General features: G+C 38.8%; 1 protein-coding gene across 3 annotated transcripts in view; it reads right to left on the bottom strand.

Moving 5' to 3' along the window:
- The window catches only part of RASA3 (RAS p21 protein activator 3), a 90,448-nt gene that overhangs the window by 12,851 nt on the left and 51,623 nt on the right, over positions 1–25,974 (bottom strand). For all 3 annotated transcript variants that reach the window (XM_018084183.2, XM_018084182.2, XM_018084181.2), the window contains exons 5-17: positions 21,059–21,139; positions 18,279–18,351; positions 13,923–14,002; positions 9,811–9,915; positions 9,152–9,308; positions 8,192–8,340; positions 6,180–6,294; positions 5,230–5,304; positions 4,237–4,360; positions 3,027–3,133; positions 2,320–2,397; positions 1,312–1,389; positions 689–762 (exon numbers count right to left, since the gene is read on the bottom strand). In XM_018084183.2, the coding sequence (XP_017939672.1) occupies positions 689–762; positions 1,312–1,389; positions 2,320–2,397; positions 3,027–3,133; positions 4,237–4,360; positions 5,230–5,304; positions 6,180–6,294; positions 8,192–8,340; positions 9,152–9,308; positions 9,811–9,915; positions 13,923–14,002; positions 18,279–18,351; positions 21,059–21,139 (1,296 nt within the window). The remainder of the gene's footprint in view (positions 1–688; positions 763–1,311; positions 1,390–2,319; positions 2,398–3,026; positions 3,134–4,236; positions 4,361–5,229; positions 5,305–6,179; positions 6,295–8,191; positions 8,341–9,151; positions 9,309–9,810; positions 9,916–13,922; positions 14,003–18,278; positions 18,352–21,058; positions 21,140–25,974) is intronic.

Below are 25,974 nucleotides of genomic sequence, written 5' to 3' on the forward strand. Positions count from 1 at the left end.
CAGTATTTCACCTTATTGAGTGTTGGGAAGAATTTGGATTTCTTTACTTTCCTCCTCCCAGCTCAAACAAGCTGTTTCCACAGTGTACTTCGATGATCTTAATTACTCAGTTTTGTAACACAAAAAATGTCAACAATTGGTATCTAAAACTAATACAGCATATGGAACAGGCTTCCCAAAAAAGCAAAGGTACTAAAACGAGAAACTGTTCCAAGTGCATCTCAAATTTTCCTTGAAATGGCCATGATAATGGTTAGCATATGGATCTTATAGGGCAGCAAAAGCAAATTCCATATGCAGGCTTTGCCCTCATTAAGATATTCAGTATCTGCCTTCACACTGGAATTTTACAGCTTTTGTTCCCTGCAGTTTAGGAAAAAAAATCAACATGATTTTAATACAATGCTGATTTAAGTTTATTTTGCCTTAGCTGAGCTAATTAAGTTCTACTTCTCTGGTTTCTCTTTCCTCCACTTATTTCAAAACATAATTAAATTAAGATGTTTAAATCAAATGAAAATACATTAAAATCAGCTATAGCAACCACAGAGAACAGAAACAGCAACACAAGAATTTTCCTACATTCTTCCCCGAATGCATGGATGGAATAGAGGTGGCAGAAAAGACAGCTGCCTTAGAATGGTGGCAAACACACAAGTAGAGGGTTTTGTTGCACGTGCATACTTACCCTTCTTTAAGCAATATAGGCTGCTCTATGCTCTTGTGATCTCTTCTTCCTGAAGATGAAATCAGATCTAGAAACTAAGAGGTGAACAAAAAGCGGATATAAAAATGAGAGGACCACATCACCCAAATAAAAATCTTTGACATTTGTACAGCACAGAGCTACAGAAAGTATTGTAGAAGCAGTTAAACAAAAGGTAACGGCAGAAGCTTGAGGAATTTGGGAGGTTTCCTGGGTTGTAAACTAAAAATAGCACACATGCTCTTAAGCAGAAAAACTGCAGATGATCAACACTTCTTGTGCTTCTCCTTTGTTATACCTATCTTTCACTTCCTTTTGGACTTTTCATTACTAGATCTGCAGCATGCTACAAAGCACACACATCTCAACTCTAAGCAGCAGCTCATTAATCCAACCTAATTACTAAGTAGAAATACACCCAAAGAGATTCTACAATTGACATGCACATAATTTGATAAAAGTTTCTTGAACGTTACAGTTATCAGGAGTCTGCTTTTTTCAGCACGTTTCCTGGTTTATTAACAGTATGTATTATATTCTAGGATTCCAAGCTTCAGCTTCAACAACACAGCAGGATTTTCAGAACATTCATATGCATTACTTACATTTTTTACTGCATCTGCATATTTCTGCTCATTGAAATAGTCATAAAATGTAGCCATGTAAGATTCCTTGAAATTGGCCTGAAATACAAAGCAAAACCCAGGCATATCATAATACAGTTTATACAGAAAATATTATTGTTAACAGCAGTAGGTCAGGAGGAAAGTCAGAGCTGATAAGACAGGGTTTTTTCTGGCCAGAGGTAAAATAAGCAATTTTCATGTTAGACAGCACACATTCAGTAGTACTAAGTTTTTACTTCAAGAAGGTAGCAGAATGCATTTCAAATGTTCAGTTGCTTCAGTCAGTAATACATTATTCAAAAACCTTCAAAATTCTGCTTTGGCTTTTAATCTTCCTCCTAAAAGAAGCTGACAAAAAGTGTCAGAAAAGGAATTCTACTGTTTCAAAGGATTCATAATTGAGGTACACAGTCACCTACAGTTGCCCGTGTGAATCCTAACCAGACCACCAGTGACCCCAAATTATCACTGGCTATAGCAGTGTGGTGCTTTAGGTACACTTATTTCAATCAAACATCCAGAGTATGGGCATCTAGGTCTAATCTCACAAAAGACAGAGAGAAAACTGAACTGGAATGAAAAGTATAGCCCTTCCCCTTACTGGGTGAATTCTTCTCAGTTGAGTTTTAAAATGATGAAACAATCCGTAAAGCCCCGTTGAGCTGCTAATCATGTACCACAGACAAGTCAAGAACTGCAGAGGTTCTCCTGATCACTTTCTTTCTTCCAGATGGAAGGAATGAAAAGCTCTGAAACAGACTTCTAGGTTGGTCACACAATTTTGGTTTACTGAAATCTAGTTCAGATTAAGACAGATTTAGTTTTCCTCTGAGCATGAGAGGCTTATAATCAAAGCAAACATAACCAGTTTTGCATAAGCCTAGTGCAACTCAAGCATTTTAAAGGCTTAATTATAATTAGTGATAGAAGAATAAAAAAAAAACCACTTTCCTAAATTAAGCCTTTAAGTGAAAATGGCATACTTACAGATTTAGATTTTGATAAGCTGCCTAGTGTTTGAATGGTTTTAGAGATAAGTGTCAAAGTTCGAGAAGTTTGAGGATCCTAGGAAAGAGAACAATATTATATGGACTAGTTACTTAAAATATAGAATAGACGAAGGTAAACTGTATTTCTTCTTTCTTATTTTACTTGCAGAAAAGTAACGTAAAATTAGAAAAGACCAATAAAACAATGAAGGAAAAAGTTGCCTTTTTTAAAAAAAGGTTTTTGACTCTTAAGCCATCCTGCTCCATAGCTACTCTACTGATTTGAGAAACAAAGGCAATGCACTTGCAAAACAAAACCAGAGATTTCCTGAAGACTGCCCATGTCCTTCCCACTTCCAATGAGAACAACTACTAAAAGTCTCCAAAACATTTCCAACACTGCTGACAATGAAACATTAATGTAATGAAGCAAAAATGAAGCAAGGTCGATCTTTTCCACAGCAGCTTAGACTCTCTATCTTTTTTGTCCTTAAATTTCACTGTTCTTCCCATTATCTCCCAAGTTCTACACATACACAGCCATTCAACATATGCTTCATATTCAAGACAGATAGAACAGATCTTTGAACTAACAAAGGTACTTTTCCTAAAGGCTATTAAAAGAATTAAAGAAAGAATCTCAACATACAGACTATGGTGACAGAGCTGTAAACATAGCCAGAAAAAAACTGATACAGTACTTACTGGATGGTGTGGTGTAAGCTGAAAGAGGTTTGGAGAAAGAATAGCAGGAGCAAAGAATCTCAGGAAAATAAAGCTGCTGACAGCTGTATACCTCACATCTGGGTCACCTATTTAAAAAAAGACCTCTACTCAGCATTTCAGTAATCCTTCCTTAAAAACCTCCTGAAATTATCAGAAAGCCAACTCAAGCATGTGCTGGAAATGTATATATTTGTGAGTTAAGGATTAACTGATGATAGAGGATTTGGAACCAGAGATCATCTAGCCTAAACCAAGGAAATGTTAATGACAGCCCTTTTAAAAAAAAAAGTGGGTTCATGACACAAGCTACAAGGAGAACACGATTCACTTTTGATTTCATACAAACATCTGCTATCTATGCAATGAAGTAAGGTGAATAATTTACATAGTTAATGAAATGTTCAGCACAGAGGCCAATTCTCAGTTACCTAGTTGCAGACTCCTAACTTACAGACTCCTAATGTATCTATTCCAGTTGGTAGTTACCAAAAACATACTATTTATTTACTTTAACATAAACCGCATGACAGCACAGTTAATGCTTTTTTGCTTGAGCTTTTCTACTCCAGAGCGATTGTTTAAAAGCTGAATTTTTATTACTCTCTCTAAAACTTCCTTACTGTAATCTGCTTCCCTTCCTGAAAAGGTCAGTTGTTTTGCCCAATTCCAGTTTTATATTCCCACTCACTCTCAGAGCCAAAACATCTAGGAGGGAGTGGAAAGAATTCTCTCTTGACAGCCAGAAAACCTTTGCAGCACATGGGCTTCTAGGGCAATGAGCTTGCAATAACTCTAATTTATAGACTGGTCTTTATTATAGTTTGACATATGAGGAGAAAGTAATTCTGCTGCATGAAGTCTGCAAAACAAGCCTTTACAAAACCTGAACATTTGCAAACTGAACATACTTTGCAAATACTGAACTCATAAACACATACCATCATAATGATTTTTTTAAATGCTGTTTTCCTCTAAAAGATGTTGAAGAAAGAATTCAAAACCATTATTAAGAGTCATGTTCTTTGTGGAATGAATAATCAATGAAAAACCTGCATTAACACACTCCAAATCATATTTTAGATAAGCTGCTGTTCAATTACTGAATCCATCAGGGATTTAGTAAACACAGACTGTGTCTGTGTTTAAAAGCTATCAATTACATAAAATAAAACAATATATAGAAACTCACCTTGAAAACGTTTGGCAGCTGATTCTCTCAGTGAAAAGAAAATATCACACATCACTGTAGGGCAGCTTACACCAGATTTTGTAATTACAGTAAAAATGCGATCAACATATTGCCTCAAATTTTCCTGAAAAAGTGTAAAGATGTATGACAAAATTAGCGCAGCTTTCTGCTGTGGCAAGTGGCACTATTCCTGGTTTTATTCATAATGGCATCATTAAAAGATTTTCACTTTCAACATTATACACTTGAGAAAAAATCTCACACTCAATTATACTCTATTTGGTAAATGTAAAGAGTAACAATATCATTCCTATCAAATCCAAACATTAAATGATATGGCTTTATGGTATATCATTCCTTCTCATAACACCATTTCTACATCATCAGCAGAATCACAAAATCATTAAAGCTGGGAAAAACCTCTCAGATCATTGAGTTGAACCGTTAACCCAGCAAAACCAAGTCCACCAGTAAACCATGTCCCCAGGTGCCACAACCTCACATGCTTCTTGAACATTTCCAGGGATGGTGATTCCACCACTTCCCTGGGCAGCCTGTTCCAATATCTGAACACCCCTACAGTGGAGAATTTTTTCCCAGTATCTCTAAACCTCCCCTGACACAACTTGAGGCCATTTCCTCTCATTCTGTCACTTGCTGAGAGAAGAGGCTGAACCCCACCTTGCTACAACCTCCTTTCAGGTAATTGCAGAGAAAGATAAGATCCCCCTGAGCCTCATTTCCTCCACTCTAGCCACAAGCTAAGTCATCCTTGTCCTCAAGGGCAGCAGCAGAAGTGACTAATTTTCTACAGGTTTATAGCATAATATAAAGCTGTTGTAAAATAATTATAAGGGTGGTGTTAAGAAAGTTTGCACTGTATTCTAATGAATGACAAAATTATTTGCAACATCAAATGTTGCAAATTACTGAGGACCTCAGTTAAACCTGACAGTGTAAACAGAGATTGTGTCTTCAAAATCTAATGCATACCCTGTTATTTTCCAGGTTTTCACCATCTTTTAATTTCACAGGATCAATTTCACAAGGTTTATGGACCTGGCAGATCTAGAAAAAAACCATATTTAACAATTAATATTTAAGTTTATCTACAAGTAGAAAAGGTTTTGTAAAAAGTATACTTCTTAGTTTTTTGAGGTAAAAGGCAAAAGCCAACTTTATAAATAGTATTTTTCCTTTTGACAAAGCAAATTATGTGATCTTTATTCTTTTCCAAAAAGTAGTAGCATCAATTAGTTCTACCCTTTCCTTCAACTGAAACGCAGAATTTTTCTTTAGACTTTCACAAGCAAGGCTGTTCAAGAAAAGCCCTGTTTCTAAAATAGTCAACTTTGGGAGTACATCCATATTTTTTAAAACTTGACACTTTCTGATGAAACACTAAGACAACAACAGCCGAAGAAATTGCCAAATCATTTAAAGGAAGTCTGTGGTCTGAAAGCATTGCCCAATTACTGCACTAAAATACCCACACTCACCATTCTGCACTGGATAGATAATAAACCATTGTTATAATACATGCATCACATGCACAGTTATCTAAGAATAACTGTATTCCTTTATACCCACTGGATTAAATGTGTTACTTATAGCTTTAAAATAGCTTTCTGTTGTATATATTCTTTATTCATTAAGTTATTACTTTATTAATTTCTCAGAAACACTATATGCTAGATTTTATAAAACAGAGTAATTTAGGTTAATAAATAGACGTTTTCTTTTTCATTTAATTCAATCCAATTGTTTCTGAATTAGAAGACTCAGCTGTGGCTAAAGGAACACACAAGATTTTAATGTAGAAACAGACTATTAAGCCTTACTCCTATAAAGCCATCTTAAAATGGGAAGTAATAAACAGTATTTGCTCCCTGGAGGTCTTTAGAGGGATATTTTACCAAATAAACAGTCTAAACTGTTCTTACCTCATCTATAATTGGCTTTAGTGTAACTTGCAGGTAATGCATTCCCGCCAGTTTCATTGTCTCGTCAATGCACTTGGAAGTTAATGAGTTTCCTCTGAAAATGGTGTTTGGATCTCTGGAAGTGAACAATTTTCTGTAATTCAGTGTCTTTGTAATAAACTGCTAATACATGGAAATAAAAGCAGCAGTGAAAGGTGACGAAAACCTGGGTTTTAATACACAAGCAAAACCTCCCTTTGGCACAGCCTGCCATTAAATGCAGTCACACAGCATTTAGTGCACTTCCAGGTATAACCGAAAAGCAGTAGTCATGGAAAGTCCAGAGGGACTACAGATCTTCTTTGTATTAGTGTAGTGTGCTCAGTGCACTATCCAAACACACAGCAACATGCAGGCCCAAATCAAAGGGGTTTACAATATAAATGGGGGAAAATCACCTGTTTTCACATCCTACTGAACAGCATTAGTTTCACTAAAGGAAGGAGGCAGTGATTACAGTCTCATAACAACACCGGACATTACACATGACCTACTACTTCGACCTACAAAATAAGCATTTGTAAGCTGGGAGGGAGAAGAAAACACAGTCATCTTTTCTAAAGGACTTAGAGCACTGCTCTGTGGTAACACTATTAAACACAGTGCAGATCCCAGTTCTGCCCTGAGACCTGATGTCTTGCAGACTCATCTCATGTCTTTCCAAAAAGTCCTCTGCACAGAATTCATCTTGTACTAGACGTACAACCACTGTGATTTGTAAAGCTTTAGTTAACAGCACTATCATGTACCTGCAATTCCTCGCACAGCAATTTACGTTATTCAAACAGGTACATAATCAATGACCTCATCTACAACCATATCAACAGACCCTGTACCTAGTGACAGCAGATCAAATTTGATATGAAGTAATTTGGCTGCTCTTGTACATACACTGATATCTTTTCTGTTGTTTACAGCTTACTACAGTTGTACTCATTTACAAGCAGTAAATAACAGGATGAATTGCCTTGCTAGATTTATCATTTTGTTTCACAAAAAAAGTAAGCTCACTGCCTGTTACAAATGCCAGAAAGCCCTGAAAACAAATGCCATCTTTGCTGTTTTATCACAGGAGCGTGACTGACAAGGGAGCAGCAAATTTCCTCATACTGCAGCAACCAAGCTCTTTCAGCCAACCTGTAGTACAGAAAAAAAACACCTACCTAGAGGAAGGAAAACACTTGATCCCTCAGACACTTTTAAAAGAGCCAACCCACACAAAGACTTTATTTTGTACAGAGGAAGCTCTTACTTCAGAGTCAGTATCTGTCATTCCCATTACCTCCCAATTGTCTCTTCTACTGTTAGTCAAGAGCATCACTACATAGGCACAAGGCTTGTGGCAACAAATGTTCTTTAGGACCTGCCTGGTGTGAATACACTACTGAACTATCAGCCCCCCAGTAAGCCAAACAAGGCATTTAAAAGAAGCAACCAAAACAACCCAACTTTGTTTTCTACTATCCCATGACAAATCCAATCCCATCTTTGTTCCTTCATCCTCTAACTGGAAAAATTATACATACAGCTTGTCTTAAATATTCATTATTAGGAAGAAACTTGCTTTTTGTTTTGAACAAATTCAACAAACACAGCACTAGATGATTTATTAGCACATGATAAAGCTGAAATGATTTCATATGAACAGCTGAAGGTAACACAGAATTTTACAGTTATCATCAACTATACTTAAGACTGAGAAGAATGAAAATCCCTGCTTTTGATCTTACAATAGTCTTGCAAGTAGATTTCACAAAACACGATGGGAATTCCTCCAAAAATCAAACTCACCAGATCTTGAGAGCAGTGAAAGCATTTATAAAGAACTCTGCTACTGAGCTGGGAGGAACAGGAAAAACTCTGACGTTTTCTTTTGAAATTGCATGATTCTAGAAACTGAGTGGAGCATCCCAGCACTAGCCAATGCACAGTAGGTATGTTTGATAGCAAAGCTGCTGGTTTTTGGTACTTACTGAGTTCTCTTCACTTCAGCGTTCGCAATGGCACTTATGAAAGGCACAATTCTGCCATAGTGTAAGAAAAGCCTGACAAGAGGTATGGCTGCTTCCTGTTTTTCTCTGCAAACTTCACCCAAAATGTGTGCAGCTGATGCTGAAACAGGCTGAAAAGAGGAAAGTAATAAAAATTTTGAGAAATCCTTCCAGAACAAGCATCCTTTCTTTCTTTTACCATTAGCTCCATAATGCTGAACCCCACACAACAGTTGCAATGGCCAGTTACCCAACATTTCTGTACCTAACATAGGTGATGTTACATCCCCGTTTTTGTGGGCTGTGAGTTCTGATCACAAGAGGGCAGCACTTTAAAAACTATTACAACACAGTCTCTCCCCCCCCCATTTTTAATGGCTGTCTTTTCACTGAATGTCACTTGCCTGGGAAGCAAGTAAAGAGGAAGAACTCTATTTAACCCTTTACAATTTCAAGTCACAGTGAGTATAGAACCCAGTTCTTCCACTGACAACATAAAAGCACTGCTACAACTGTTAAAAATATACACAAGGGCACACAAGGTCCAACTCTGACGCTTCAGGAATAGTTCTTGGTTTGGGTTTTTCTCAATTATGCAAGCAAACCTGTTCCTCTCCACCACAGGAAAACAACTGGTCAAACTGAAGTTTACTTTGCATTTTCACATATAAAATTAAAGTCACAGAGAATATGCTGCTGTTAAAACCACTGGTGTTCCTGGGTGTGCCTTCACCCGCCATGCTGCATGCAGATAAAGATCTCTGCAAGGACTGAAAACAAGCACCAGGTATATACAAAGCTTAACCAGGCTCTCAGGTGTGAAAAAGAAGCTGACCTCTCTGGTAACTAAAAAACTATGGTGCCAGCAAGATAGTGACAAACATTCAGAGACCCCTGGAAGGATGATCTGCAGGTAAACAACAAACAATGCAAGCAAATTACCTCGACATCTGCAGATTTTAGCAGGACGTCTCTAAGTGGACTGTAATAGTCTGAGGAAAAAACATGGTCCTCAGTGTAAACCACATTTAACCTTAAGGAACCAAGGTCATCAGGTTTCAATGACTTGTTACCATTATCTCTGGGCTGCAGGAAATACCTGATATGCAAAAAATAAGACAGAAAGTTTGTGCTGAAACACAAGATTATCTCAGGTTATATGTGAACGTATAGAAAATGTACAGATACACAGAGTATTTATATATGTATCAAATCCTTGAGAGCTCTGAATCAGGGTTTTTAACTAAGTTTGCCAGTCTATTTTGCACCAACTGCAACATGGGAAGTTCTGAACATAAGTTTTATGTAGTTATGATTAAAAACTCACACACTAAAACCATGGCATTGCTGATGAACTGCAGTAAATAATATCATAAACTCAACATATTAGAACTCCCACACGCAACACAGAGGCAGTCTGAAATCTCTAATCACATTATCAAAACTTCTTGTTCTTACACTAGCTAAGATTACTTTGGCTTGCTTACAAAAATGATACAAATTAAATCCATTTAAACTTTATCACATAGCAGTAATGACTCTTAAGTCTTCAGAGCAGACATATGTTTCTACTTATTCTCCAAAAGAAAAATGTCAAATACCATGCTTCGTAAGAACTAGACTGTCGGAGAAATTTCAAAGGGAGTCTCAGTTCTCCTAGAAACTCATCACCAAACTTCAGGTTACTGGCATTCCAAAGATCAACCCTATATTAAAAACAAATAAATTAAAAACATTAATAATAAATTAAAAATAAAAACAACGAATTCCAACCTTTTTTCCAAATTTGTTGGGTTTTTTCCCCTTAAGTCTATGAGTTAGAAAGACTTAAAACTGTACAGCAGTGGTTTCCAAACAGTAAAGTGATAACCTTACCTTAGATTTCTGAAGCCGTGCAATTCATCTCCATGAAACATCAGTGAAAAAAATAATTTAGATTAACTTTTTCTCATCTGTAGTGTTTCCACTATTGATAATGATAAAGATTCAGAGGGCTGGGATAGTTTGGCTATCCCAGGAAATAGGAAAATACAGGTAGAATGACACCAGGGGAAAAAAGTGCAAATTTAAGGACTCCATACTGTCAGTCCCTGTCTAATTTGGGATTACCAGCAGCTAAGTGGCAGCTTTATGGAATAAGGTTGGATGTCTACGCAGTCCTTCCCAGCACTTTAGCTCCTGGAAAGACTCACTGTCTCAAGCTTACATATTTTAGGCACCTGAACTAGCTCTGTAGAGATATTCAAAGCCTCGGGATAGTTTCTACCATTCTGTGTAATCTATGTATTGACTGAAGCTCACACATTTTTGGCACTTGGTCCCTCACATTTGGGAAGTTCTGGTATGTATCTCTAGATAATACTTTCTTATGCTCTTTAGCACTAGGATGGAAAATAACTGCACTGAGATTCAAAGCAGAAGTACTGGTGTCTAACCTAGCATTTGTAGATAAATGCTACCATACCCACCTCGAAGCAAGGGTTTCAAACTCCAAGGTAGTGGTTTCTGTATGTATTTTAAGGTTTCCTCTGTAAGGTATTTTTATTATAAAACAAGCTCAGCTGACTATTTTGCAGCTAAGACAGATTGAACGTGGCATAATCTTTGCGGGGGGGGAAAAGGTACATGGGAAGAAATACAGGTTTTCCAGTAATGATGATTTTTAGAAGAGTAACTTTAATTTTGATAAGGTGCAAAGTCATTGTGTCCCCAAAATCATGGACATACTTACACAACCTTCCTAATCTCAAGCAAGTCACAGCAGACTTGTCAAGGCATGGATGTTGAGAATCCTGCTAAAGGTTTATCCTATCTTATCCAAGTGCAGAGGACATCACTTTTATATACTCTGAGCCTTGTATCTGCCAGCAGTGTCTCATGCATCAAGTATCATACACTAGACATACCATCATCTCACATTGCACATGTGCTAGGTAAAGTTCTTCAAATATTGGTATTTTGACAGTATTTCTGCAGGGCAAGAATGCTCCAAAAGGAAAAAAATTTCTTTGAAAACTCAACCTCCTCTCCCCTTTCTCCATATTTGGTGAGTTGTTATCTTTCTAACAAGTTCAGGTAGCTAAAAGCAGCTTCAGGAGGAAAAGAATCTTCAAGTCTATTTACACTGTCAAACTTACAATTTACTAAGTATTTACAGGTTGCTGGTTTCTAGTTTATCCAAACTCTTTCAAGATGCCAACTAGCAATAACACATTCAAACAGAGAGCCAAAGGATGTTCCCCCCCAGCTAAAGAAAAAAAATCAGTGCAAAGGATCTGTACATGAGGAACTAGCAAGTTAAAGTAGGTCTCACACTACACAGTAAGTAAAGTAGGCATGTAAATTCTGAAATTATTGGTTTGTGCTTTTGGACTACAAAGAGTGAACAGCATTTATTAAAAATCTTAATACACAAACCTCAGAGTCTAAAAGACGATTGTTTCCCAAGATTTTTAAAAGGCAAAATTATGACAAGTATTATTCTGAAACTGGACAGATTGTAGTCACAGAAAGAAACAAACAGCAGAGAGGGGGAGGAGAAACAATGAGTTCACCAGAACATCTGGTCCCCAAGTGTTGATATGTCCTGCCTACAACTTCCTACACCCACTCAAAAAGAGAAAACTTTCATAGCTTTAGAGAGAAATCATGAGAGACTAAGTCTCCTCTTTACCCTGTGGTACTGTATTTTTCTCAGGAGAGAAAAAGAAAACAAATCCACAAACCCATAGATTGTGTGATCCATCCAGAGGGCATGAGTGCAACCCAACTCTCACTAAACACAGTGGAGGAAGTGAGTGGGGGTGGAAGGGGAACCTGAGATGGAAACAAAAACACTCTGTCCTACAGGGGACAAAACCTCTGAGCAGAATTTGTCCAACCAAGACTAACACTTCATCTGCTTTTGCTTATTATTTAAGTACTTAATCTTTACCCAACTATTTTGTAAGCCTCCTCTCAAACTACTCATCTTTACCACACTGTGATACACTGGTTTTCAGGAATGACAGACTTTTCTGAAGCTCAGCTTCACATACATTTTTGTTGCAGTCATTTGTCCAGAAAATATACTCAGTAAGTAAAACAACTGTATAATTTCATTTAGTCCAGTAGTACAAAATAAGAATCACTGAAATATTATGCAATGTGTAACCACTGCCCAACAATGTCTAGGGTCCCCTTCCAAACTATCACAAAAACTAGCAGAGAATCCTAGCTTTCACTTAAAATCAGCGTATGGCTGAGCATCATGGTTATAAAGACTAGACTGGGACTCCCACGATGTGGTTTAGTTGCCCATTCCATCCCATACATCCCATGGGATATGGAACATGGTATTTAATATCTGCCTACACCATGCAAAGCTTTGAAGAAATATAGTCTAGTGCTAGGACTACATCATCTGCTGTGCTGCAACACTGACACCACCAAACCAGTACAGCACTGCACTTGGGTCTGTGCTTTTTCTCCCATTAACTAGCTGTGAGTTGCCCCTCAAGCAGCTACCTGACACACTGCCTGACACAGATGTTCTCAGAGAAAGAGCACAGCTTTTGTCTCTCTCACATATGAATAGTTTCCCTTTCCTGCCTCACAGAGCCATGGCAAACACAAATCTATTAATGGTCTTGGTAGCACTGCAATACTACACTGACAGACTACATGAACCAGCAGCTGACTGTCAAATTAGAACAGCTCTCAATCCATTCATTCGTGAACACAGATGCATCTTGCTTGCTGGGACTAAGTACTGTTCCCCCTTCCCGGTATTCCCTCCTTTCCTTACAGCCAGCTGTGCTTCTGAAGGAACTAGGGAACATTTGGGAGATGCCTCACTGCCTCTCATGTGGGAATACCTGGGGAGGAAGGGGGTGCTACTATTCTCCCTCAACCTTTCTTCCTCCAAATCCTAGCATAAAGGAGAGGGGAATTTCTCATCATCTGATGTAGACACAGCAATTTTCATCTACAATGCATCCAGATCACCAGACAGCCTAAGTCTCCAAGTTTCAACCTATGTGATGGTATGATGCATGTGATATCTTCAAGTTTCATACCTCCTATTGTTTTCTTCTCTCCACTCTTATACTCATCTGTCCCCATAGATGCTGTTGACTGGCCTCAGCAGGGCTTAAAATAGTACTGAGAGGGTGGCACGTGGTGGGGCAGGGTTGTTTTGGTTTTGAAATCAGAATAGCTCTTTTCCTGTGCAACTGATTTCACTTTTATCATACCAGATCTTGCAATAAGGGGTTAAAGTTTGGCAGGCAAAAGAGAAGAGAAACTGCCTCTGCCCCAGAAAAACTCTGAGTTCAAGAGTTTCTTTCCAGGGAAGAAGGACCTTACAAGGGTTGCTAAAAGTAAGCGATAAAAGAAAATACATTCTTTAACTGAGAGCATCACAGAGCCTCTGGGCTCTCCTGGGAAACTGAGGGAGGAAGGAAAGGGAAGTAAAGACATAAAAGGTTGTGCTTAATGACAACCACACATTAGCATACACACAGTATACATAGGATACAAAGGAAAACCATCACACACATTCAAGATACGATCTACAAGACAGTGGAGGTAAATTAACATACAGATACAGTGATGAAGCCCCATCTTGATTTATCAACAGTAAAACCATGCTTGCCACTTTGAAAACACGGTCTACTCCAAAGTTACACAACTTAGGAAGACAGTTTTATACCAGTGAAGTATTTTATATTACCTAATCTCCATTTTGTCAACTTCATCAACATCTTCAATATCAAAATGGGATTTCTTGTTGTAGCTACTGGGTCTTGTAACCTAATAAAAAGGAAGAAACTTTAACAGCTTATCTGACACAAAAACTTTCTGATCTAACTTGTACAAAGCTTTGGAAGATCACTACCTTTCACTATCAGCAGTGACTTCAGTCCCAATACTGAAAACATTCATGCAAGTGAATGAACATGTTGACTAAACAGATTCCTGACTATACAAAAGTGCTGGTTACAAAGTCATAACCTGGAGTTACTAGATACCCCATACTTTCTTTACAGAGAAAGAACATCTTTAATATTACTATAGCACTTTGAGTTTATATTAACAACAGAAAAACACCATTGGAAGGAGCACCAATTTTATAATCCATCTAGGGAAATAAAAGGGCAATTAATATTTGGGTTTTAAATACAGCTGTACAACAGATGCCCTGAGGCACTCTGAGGAGAGATTGGGGAGGAATGAAAACCACCCTTAAAAACACTTTGCTGTGTATCCAGTTAGAATTGGGAAGTTCTGCCTGCCCTGATATCCTGGAAGTCAATTTAACCTGTCCACACACAACAAATATCAAGTAGACCAATTGTCTAAGAGACCCTAGCCTATGTTGTGCATATCAGAATATAGAACCAGCTGCACAGTTCACCAACCATATTTCCAAGACTGATTAAACAGCAAAGCACAGGTAAAAAAACCAGAAAGCTGTAAGTGTAGAGCATTAGCAAGAAAGGTTTTATACAAACATTTCTTAAAATTTGTTTTCTAGCATGCCTATAAAAAGACTTTGAAGGTTGTGTTTTTGTGTAGTGTGTCAGAAACTTGAGAAAAAGGCTACCCCGCCCAGCTGAAACCACAGCAGGAACTGATCAAATGCAAGGGTGTATGATGTGTGGGTTCAGCTCTTGGTTGCACAAAGCAGCTCAACTTTATCGTAGGTTTGAATACAGTTGCGGCTTAATACTTCCCACTCACAAAAACTGGCTTTTATTGTAAACTTGACTTCTTGGTTTTGTACTGTACATGAGACGCAGACGGCACAAACAAGGGAGGCAACAATATAGTTGCCTAAGTAGGGAGGAACCAGAGAAGAATCTTTGGCACAGGACACTCAGAGCCTTTTGTACGTATGTCTGTGTGAGGCAGGAAACATTTTCAAGGTGATACATAAAAACTAAAAGGTACTGGCAGCACTGGAGACCAAATGCTACAGACTAATGAAATCAAAATTAACTGGTAAGCCCAAAACCAGTGTATTTAAATACAGTCTACAACTTCAGGATCTAAGTGCAAATTTCCTCACCCTAGCCTTGCAAACACTGTCTTCATTATTCCTGCAAATTTTCCTATGTAACTGCAAATGACATTTGCTACTACCATTGTAAGCTAATGGTGTCATTGTCAATGAGGAAGGAAGCTTTTAAGTCTTATTATCTGTAACACATGAGTTGTTTTAAAAAGCGATAGTATAACTGTAACTTATGGCATGTCCCTTTTAAGTAAACACTTTCCTAAGAAGTTTTGCTGGAATCTACTTGTATGAGTATCTCTGTTTACCCATACGACTATTTAGTATGCACATTAATACAGCTCAAGAGTGGTATTCCTAAAGAGAGAGCTCTGTGGAACTGAAGATGAGGAAACTCCCAGTCCACGGTGCTGAACCAGCTGCCACATAACATTTCACAAAACAGGGGACACAATTCTGCTGTGTTGGTCCCCTTCCTCAGGCAAAGCTGAAAAGCTGTTTATTAGCTGCTCGTTTGTTTTCCAGTACGTGCAGGTTCACAAGCAGGTTCCCAGCACTCCCCCCTTCAGTTCCTGCAAAAGGGCCATTTTCCTGTTACAGAGCTCCACACCACACTGCAGCTGAAGTGGTGATGAAAATGGCTCCTAACCATCAGGTGCAAGTTTCACTCACAGCATCCCTTAAATAAGGTCCTCTATTTCCCAAACCAATTATAACCTACTTTCCGTTTAGAAAATTAAATCTGCGACTTTTTAGTTGTAGAAAGGAAAGCCCCCATTCACTGCCTTTTACAGATCAGCTGCTTCTTGGAGGCATGGCCAATCACTGTGCTAGCAGACTGCAGGAAAGCTGATGAAGCTGTTTAGAAGCAGAAAGTGACACTGCTGTCAAAAGCATGAATGTGTGCAGCTCCACAGGAATTGGAGCACTTTGCATGCACCAGCCACAGGTCTGCCCACATCTCATTAGTGAATGTATTTTCCAGTCACAGCAGTTCTACTGAACCTTGTTCCTTGAAGACGTTCAGCCTGATATGTATTAACTACTCTCCAAATGACATAAATCTATGATGGCTCTGTCTGTACTAAGGGTATGTTTATGTTTCAGAATTCTGGCTGATTCAGACATTTCCTAAGCTCTGCTCTTACCCACACAGAAATCATTTTGCTCTGAGTTAGCAGAACAACTGGGGCATGGGCTTGAGTTCAGGTTTTGCTTCTGCCGGTACTTGCACGCAACCCAGCTCTCAGCACAAAGGCAAACTAAGGAAGCCTCCAGCCCCCTCCCTCCCAACTCCAGCTGGAAGATGCTTTGTGTCTCTCTTTCCTTTCCCAATATGGCACCACCTGCCAAGTTCAGTGTTTAAATACCAAATGTTTGCTGTTTCTGCAGCACACAGAAGGCTGAGGAATCAGACAGGTGAAGTTTTTATGGTTTATAGTCTGAATTCCCAGATTATATTCTCATTTAAAAGTTCTCACTGACAGGCACCTCCAGAATTGCCTGTGTTAAGAACAGGGAAGCCCAGTTTAGTTTATTTACATACAACATCACTCTTGTGTCACTGCCAAAGACTGCAGTTCTGGGCCAGGTGATGGACCGAAATCCTGGGCAGCCTTGAGCAAACACAGACACCTCAATGCAGTTTCAGCACTCAGGATCACGGAATCTTTCCCCTGCCAGCAATGCTCATGCAGCAACTCCACAGAGTCTCAAAGAGCCAGGCGCAAAAGCTCACTGCTAGCAGGGTTTCTAGGATCCTAGGAAGAGATACACTGGCTTAGTGCAGGAAAGATTATCTTAGACAACTATCCTGGTCAACCCTCATGGCTTCCACCCCTTTGGGTACTGAGAAAGTGCCCCTGCCAATAAAGAACTTGCTGTATCTGTTCCTTGTATCCAAACACATTACATCAACAAGAGAACGTTTCTGCTGGTACGACAGACTTTAGATTAGTCAGTACAAGTATAGGCTTCTAGGCAAAGATAGTGGTTTGTAGAAGGAGGAGGAAGACATAAATGCCAAAAATGATGTGTGCACTTTAGATCTGCACAGTGTACCAGCACCTGTATGACTCCTCTCTCCCCAGCTATCCCTTCCTGATAGTTATCTGTATCCCAGAACTGATTTGAGAAACTACATCCCTAGGCACCATCTCTATGCCAGCAACAATTTCTTATGCAAATGTGACCTGAATGATGCAAGCCATATGAGTGGAAAGGGCTTTTCAATATATGCCAGCTGCACTGGGCTACTCTGGCTTTTTATCGACTTTGTTTTCCAGATATATTCTTGAGGTGTCTACTGAAACAGAACAGTTAAGCAGAGACCAGGACTATGATGTCCAAGAGAAAAAGAAAAGAGAAAGATACACATGTTTTAGAAGACAGAATGGAAAGTTTCAAGAGGTATCTAAATTATAAACACATGCACATATATGTATGGCCACACCACAATTACAGCTACTCTTGCCAGAAAGAACCTAAATGAGAACTGTCACACAAGTTATACTTTATCTTAACTGGATTTGTTGAAAATGCTCTGTATTAAATAAAGCTGTAGAGGTGTCACCCACTTGGAGAAAAGGCATTGGTATTGCAGTAGACTGGTAGACATCCAGAACAAGCAGTTTAAGTGTATTTTCCTCTACAGTTTTCAGTATTCCTAAGGAAATAACCTTCCTCCCATTGACTGGGAAAGACAGGGTGGAGCAGCTATAAAAACATAGGCTTAAAAAAACCCCAAAATTCTCTGGGGGGGAACTGTTGTGTTTTTTTAACCCATTTTTAACTGTACTTTTTCGAAACTCTACTGGGGTGAGTTGTGATTGAGTGTAAAGCCTGTTGCTCTGAAGTGCCCAACTTAAAGGTTTCCCTATAGAGTAGCTGAGCTGAAGCAATATACTGCTTCCTCAGCAGACAAGTAGTCTGATCCCAGGTACTTCTTTCCCCTGTGCCATGCATTGAAACAGTCTTCAAAGATGACAGCTGGCACAACATGAAGCAGGATGCTGTGCCAACTATCTACAGTATAGTATTTCAGCTTATCACCCATTCCTTTGAAATACCAACCTCAAAATAAAACACTTCATCAAAATGTGGATTGTTGGTCTTCTTTTTAACTTTAGTCTTTTTGGCTTCCGATCTGAATTAAGGAAACAAAACAAACAAACAAACAAAAAAGGGTAAGAAACAACATCAGCAAAAGTGTGATCCTAAAACAGTCCCTTAAGAGGAAATAGCCATACACTTGATTTATCTAATAAAACCAGAATGCTATGTGGCTCCAGCACAGCAAGGCACGGACATTCACACACATTTAAGAGAGAGATTCAACGCATGCTTATTTCTCTAAAGTGGCAGTAATCACAGTTTGTTATCCTCTTTTAAACACAAGCCCTTAAACCCTGATTCTGTCACTTGCTTGATCCAGCAGAATCTTCTATGTGTACAAAGCAACTGCCAAGAATGGGGCTCTGAGCAGCAACATTGTCTCAGGGAAGATTGTCTCAGTCTTGATGCAACCCAAAAATTCCCTATACTCTAAAAACACAGGAGAAAAAGACTAACACAGCTATTTCTGATATTTATATTTTATAATCCTGGCCTGAAGAATCAATGACTGCTTTTCAGTGATGTTAGATAATAAAAAAATCCAGAATGAATTCTTCAGTAAGAATATTTTTATTGCTGTATTACCATCCCTTTCCCTGCAGCTTAGTTAATATTATGGTGGCAAATTATTATGAGCACTGCTGAGCAGAAGTCTATTTCTACTGTTCTGTAGGAACAAGACAGGGCAGACCTCCTCCCAGCCGCTCACCAGGCCTGACCAAGTTTAGCACTGCCCATTCATCCTCCATAGTTTTTAGCCACAGACATCTAACTGCTTGGTGCTGGGCTAGAGCCATCCAATGCACTTCTCACAGGCCAGCCAACAGCTGTTTGGTGACTTCCAAATGTTATGAACCTGTGCTTGATTCGTTCTCATTACCTACAAGAGAAAAGCTCTGTGTTGTCCAGTGTCACCAATCTTCCCCTACAGCTCTGCAGGCATAGTTAAAACAGACACAGATGGAGAGGCACATCAGCCATGTGGAAAACTGACCTACTAATCATTTCATCCCAACATCTATCTGACATTTCTCACGCACCAAAGCTGCTTATATTAACTGGACAACTCTATGTATTTCATAGAGGTCAAGTAAAGCTGGGTCTAATTCTCAGTGCTGCTTCCCATGTGACTTGAATGGGCCCGTCCATGAGTAAACAATGTTTTCCCATCTATAACACAGGAATAGAAAGAGTTTTGGTTAGGAAGCCTGATGATGGCTCTGTTAAGTACAAATCACACAATAAACAGCAGCACATTTGTTGAAATTTTTATTCTTGGCATTGCAGCTGAATAAAGCAGCTTTCCTACTCTAAAATGAGAGGCATTGAAAAATCCAGAGAGGAGAATGATGTACAGATTAAGAATATCCCACTATTCCTAGGAGAAGCTGAGAGATAAGAGAGACTAATCGCCTCCAGGACATAGGACAGATTGCCAACACCATCTCATCAGTCACACTTGCCAACCAAGCTCTTTACTGATAAACCCATCTGGGAGGGGACTGGGAAGCAGGATGTAGAACGGGAGGTGATTAAGGCAGCACAATTACTGAGCAATTACAAAGCAGTGGATGGGAATAAGCTGCATGCTGCTTGCTGGAGATAGGAGGCAAGCCCTCTTCATCCCCCCCAAAAAACCCAGACAGGAATAGGATAAGGCTATGCTCCTTATTCTGAAGGGAAATACATGATCAATAGTCACACATTATCCAGACTAGGAGGCGGAGGGAAGCTGACAAAGGTAAGTTTGGTCTTTCAAGGGTTAGTCAAACAATCTCTTTATAGTTTCAGTAATAGCCATCCAGTGCTATCTGAAACAGGTTACAGGCTTAAAACAAAGTGTATAACTCAAATACACAGCTCAAAAATAGAGACAAGGCTCAATGCACATAGACAAAGATGAAGAATAAAGACAAAGTCAAAGACTCCTCTGCATGCAAGGTAAATATTTGTCAAGAATGCTTCTTATTTATAGTATTTTCAAGAAATTGTTGTAAAATATTATGAATAGCCCATGCTACCAAATCTGATTCTTTGAGGTCAGAGCAGAGCTGTTTTGTTTCTAAAATGACACCAACATAAAAGATGACTTTAGATAGCCAGAAAAAAAACCCCACAGTGACATCCAACAGCACAGGAAATTTTTACAACAGATGGGAAAATTGAATCCCAAATTTAAACTGAAGAGTATTATGCAGAATCTCATCACTAAAACCTCATTCCAAATTTTATCCATGCTATTATGTCTGCTTATATGAAATTACAGGACTGAGCCACCTAGGGGTTTTGACATACACAATAATTTGCCACACCTTGAAAGTGAAGACACTAAATACATACATACTACATACAAACGTGCATACTCTGCAAGATGCTGATGTATTCAGATTTCTCTTCTGCCCCTGCCCAAAATTAGGCAATGAATTTGCTCAAGAACCAGCCTCCAACTGTGAGGTGACAAGATGCATAAATTAAGCCTAACCACAAATTATATACTCCAGGATATTCAAATTATTCTGAGATTATTCAGATGTTTACATAAATCAAAACTGAAACAAGCCTCAAATTACTTATTCTAGTATAATTCAGTAGCTCATATACGCACACACCAACACTTAACATATTCTAGCAGTGTCTAAATACTCCCAGCTGTCCACCTGAGAATGCAGATTTCTAACAGACAAAGGAAACAGAAACCATCCTCATAAAATGGAAGCTCTTGAACGTGCAATACTTGCCTGGAGGGTCCTGCTAAGGTAACGGTGGCATAGGGATCACATTGCCCGTTCACAATGGGCAGTCCTTGGCACTCTAAAACTCTAAAAAAGAAGAAAACCAAGACAAACAAATCAATTAAATGGAAAGAAACTGGACTGAAAATAAAAGCAAAGCATTTTTTATCCTGTTCCCTTTTCATAATACTTTACACTATGGAATTGAAATGTCACTAAGAGAAATATTTAATTTATACCTGAACTTGAAAACACATTTTGGTCTTAAATACTAACTTTAATGAGGTCAAAAATGCTGTTAAATTACTGAGAAACCTAAACTCAAAGGATTCTTATTATGCAAGCACAACAACCTAAGGTTTACGAAGTAAGAGTTTGCTGTCAAGTTGGGAGCTGTCAGCGCTTTAAAATTCTCTGACAACTTATTTAACCAAAAGACATAACCAGAATTTATTTCTGTAACAGAAGATTAAAAAAACCCACACAGACAGATCCCAGCAGTAGTTAGGTAATTCCTCAGAATAACATTCATGAAGGTCTCAATGCTTTTAACAAAATTCAGCATGGGCTTATTTGTAAAGGTGTGTTAACAACAGCTCAGGAGACAATATGACACAACCATCTTTCTCCATGTCCAGCAGCTCTGCACTGAAGCAGTAAAAGAGACATTGGAAGGAAAATATGGAACAAATTGGGTTTTGCTGCACTCCGTGGTGGGAAAGTTGCACTTCTGCACTTTCATTTCAACACCCCTTCGGGGGAGAAGAAAAAAAAAAAAAAGAAAAATAAGAAAAAACCCAACACAACTTCTTCCAAAAAGTGAAAAAATGTTTCACATTTCACAAGTTAAAACCTACTGAGGAAAGCAGCACCAGCTGGAAACCAAGAGAAGCCAGTTGCCAGGCCTCTCCCTCCTGAAGCAAGTTCTGCTTCCAACAGGTAAGCCTGCTAGGCTGAAGTATTTACAATTACAACTGGAAAATTTCAGTGAAGACAAACTCTGAAGCTCTTTGGGCAAGTGAGCAGTAATATCATTGCAGCATGAAATATCTTGCAAACAGAAGAAAAGTAATATCCATTTTAATGTTTTCAGAGACAGTAACTTTGATACAAAAAAATACTAAAAATATCAATAGATAAAAATTCAGTAACAGATAGTGCTCCCCAACTTTATCCACAAGGCAAGTTATTTGGTAACATACAATGGGGACTTCAAATACAGTTTATCAACAGACCTATTATTACTTATTCTGCAGAGAGGGAGGAAAAAAATTAATATTCTGCACCAATACAGAAATCATTTTTGTACCAGAAGAGGTACAATCTAGATAGGTTCACACAGTACTACAAGTACAAGAAGACTGAAGATCACACTAAGGGGCACACACTCGATGATCCTTGTGGGATCCTCTGTGATTCTAAAAAGGCAAACAGTATCACCAGCTGGTTGGAGAGAACACAGCAATGTACATCACTGGGCACCCACATCTTGAATTGTGTGTGCTCTACAAAACACAGGGAGGACAACTTCTAATCACTCATAGCTCTCCCAGGTCTCTACTCTCCAGCTCAGAAAACAGAAGTTATTCATTCACAAACAGCTTACAAAATCATGAATGGTGTGGAGAACATTTCCTCACAAAATAAGAATTATGGGGCACACAATTAAATTACCAGACAGCAGGTTTAAAAATAAACAAAAAAGGAAGTACTTTTTCCACACAATGAAATTGCAAAACTTATTGCCATGGGGTGTCATGGATGCCAAAAGAATACATGGATTCAAACCAGGAACTCATGGAGTGTAGGTTTGTAGGCAGCTATTAAAGATTAATGGTCCATAAACCTCCTTCAGATCAGGAAATCCCAAATTAGTGATCAGGAAGGGTGCAACACTGGAGCAATCATACCATATTTGAAGTATCACTCACTGTCAAATATCAGAAACAGCACTAGGCTACACTAGAGGGGCATTTCACACAGGAGGGTAGTTTTTCTGTTCTCTGAGGAAAAACCAAAAACCAACCAAAACAAAACAAAAAAAAAGGGAAAAAGAATAAAACAAAATACACAGATGTTCTCGTGCAGTCACGATGACTTAAGAGTAAGTTGTTTCTTTGTGTGCAGTTGGAATACAAAAAGAAAAAACAATACAAAAGAAAAACCTTGAAAGAAACAAAATGTGGGAAAACAGGAAACAGACACTGACATAGACTGTATCACAAGTCTTTCAGGTAATTTAAAAGGAGTTATTGTTTGAGAATGTTGAAGAAATCAGCAAAAGACTGAAGACAGGATTTTAAGGAGGGAAGGCTGTGTTTGGAGAGAAGTTCATTCTGGTTCTTGTATCTTACAAAACATTATGAGGAGAGACAATAAAATTCAACAAGACACAGGTCTGGTTGACTCATTAGCTGCAGGATAATGTAATGTTAAGGCTGCTTTTGTTACAGCCATTTTTGTCAGTCATGGGAAAGTTGCTGGGTAAATTAACACTCCTCCTCTCCCAACCTGGTACCAGAACACTGGCTTTACTTGGCAAGCAGGAAAAGAGCTAGAACAAAATGTCAGCTACTCAGAGACAATAAAATGGAACCTCAATTCTGCCACATGGCTATCACATTATTAAGACTGACAGTTAATATCTGTAATAGACAGGGAAAAAAAGAAAAAGAAAAGGAATGTGTAATAAAGGTATTATCTTGGGGGACGGGGGAGCACACTGGGATGCAGCAAATAAAGCCGTTAAAAATAAAATGCCATTGCTCTAATCATCTACAGAATTAACATATATGTATCAGAATGATACATGAATGATAATGAAAAATAGCCTAGACAATCGAGATTATTCAAGAATTACAAGTGACTCATCAGACCCCTGAGGAACAATGTCTGGGAGCTGCCAGAATCTTTTCTACCCAACTGGTAGTTTCTGATCATTAGCTATCTGGAGCTCAGTTGGGGCAGGGTGAGCCATCCCTCACAGCTTGCCTGGCTGGGCTGAGCTAAGGTTAGTGCTGGGTCATATGACAAAAGTCTCAAAGCAGCTGCCTCACTATATTTTGTTTGTGGTTTATAAAATTAATAGGTTTCAAGAAACAAGACAGTTCAGTTTTCAGTGTGGTTCATGACCAAACCTTCACAAGAGTAAATAAGATATGGAAAATTCCCACCAGTTAAAAGAAAACTTCAAAAACTTAAACATACCATGAGCATGCCCTCGTGCCTCATGAGGAAGGTAGGAGGAGGAGGTTTTGAAAACAATCAAGAGATTTTTCAACAAAGACTAATTAGCTCATATCTGACAGTACAGGCATTTCCTCTGCCTCTGGGTTGCCAGCTAAGAGTTGTAGGTTGTAGCCTCTGACACAGCCCCTAGACAAACATACTCAAAACCAGGCTTAACACAGGTGAGGAACATCAGGATGATCCAAGCCCATGGGCATTCCATGCCTCCTCCTTGGAACTGCAAAAATTATTTAAAAATTACAGGCTTTGTGATCAGTTCAGGACACACGTATCGTTGGCCTCCTTGCGTATCAGAATGGACAACCAAGGCAAAAACAGACACAGAGAAAAGAAACCAGAAGGGACATAGCTGTTCTTAAAACACATATCCGTATTTACCATTCTTCCAGACTAAATTACTTCCAGTATACCAAGTCAGGCTCAGTTCTTCCCCCACTTTCAGCCCAGGCAGGGAACAGCACACTGTTCCCATTCTCTTTTCTCCGATCAGACTGTGATTCCTCAACAGAAAATACATACATCCTTTTTTCTATATATTTGTTTTCTCTTGTTGTACCTAATCCATATATTTTAATTGCTTGGTTTCTGGGATCAATATTGATGCTTGGCAAGTTTATTCATTTATCTTATTCTTTTATTTCCAGCCTCCACTTGTTTCACCTCTCTTTCATTTCTTTATCTTAAGACTTGGTTCCATCTCATATGCACATGTTTTTGGCCATACTCAGGTTCTTTTCTGCATCATTTCAAAGACAAGAGACTTCCTCCTTGCTTGCTCTAGTGATCTAATGATTACTTGAACACTCAGTACTTTGTGTGACAAGCCTGACCAGACAAGTATCAACTTAAAAGCAGACTTTGTGGCATAAGTGTCATCAAAACAATGCATCTTTGGCCTATGCTAAGTGTTTGTTTGGCAATGCACATTCCCCAGGGTATCTGACTTATCTTCTTAAGTCTCTTTGGATCTCTCTTCCCTTCTCCCACCCCCCTCCTCACCCCCCCAATTTTTCTTTTCTACTGATTATAGAGTCATCCTGTAACATATGTACTACCCTGAGTAACCTTGTCTTCCAGGGATAACAGAGTACCTCTGAATAGCCTCCCTCTGTGGCTGGGCTTCTTAGGGCGCATAAAATAGGCTATTAATCTAACTTCATAATGTAGTAGTCCAGTCTTTTTGCCTAGTTTGACAGTAAAGAGATGGATTTTTCTCTCCTTTCCTTGCCATTGTAAGCTCATTCTTGAATGTTGTTTTCTTTCAGTGCAGCCTTGCATCACGAGCTGAGCTCCACACTCACTGCCAGTGGTTTATGAGGAACTTTGATTTAATGCTGCATAACAGACTTTCATACATACTTTGGCAAATCTCACATCTGTGGTGGCACATGGTAGCTGCTCTCACACCAGTGAACACCTTCCACTGTAAGCAGGAACTATTCCCAGGCCGCCTCCTTATTCCCTTTGTCTGTGTGTGTAACCTTAATAAACCAGTTATATACACATGTTTTAGAGGGGCTTTGTCTGGATGTAACTGCATTCACCACTAATAAGAAGAAAGGTGCTAAGTCTAGCTCAGAAATTCCCTGAATCACAAATTTCTGGAGGCCATGAAAGTGTGTCATTGTATAACTGCTCTCATAGTTCTTCATCTCTTACTAGACAGACTCAGA

This window comes from Manacus vitellinus, unplaced genomic scaffold, assembly GCF_001715985.3.
Source record: "Manacus vitellinus isolate BGI_N305 unplaced genomic scaffold, ASM171598v3 scaffold_7_pilon, whole genome shotgun sequence".
Classification (NCBI taxonomy): Eukaryota; Metazoa; Chordata; class Aves; order Passeriformes; family Pipridae; genus Manacus; species Manacus vitellinus.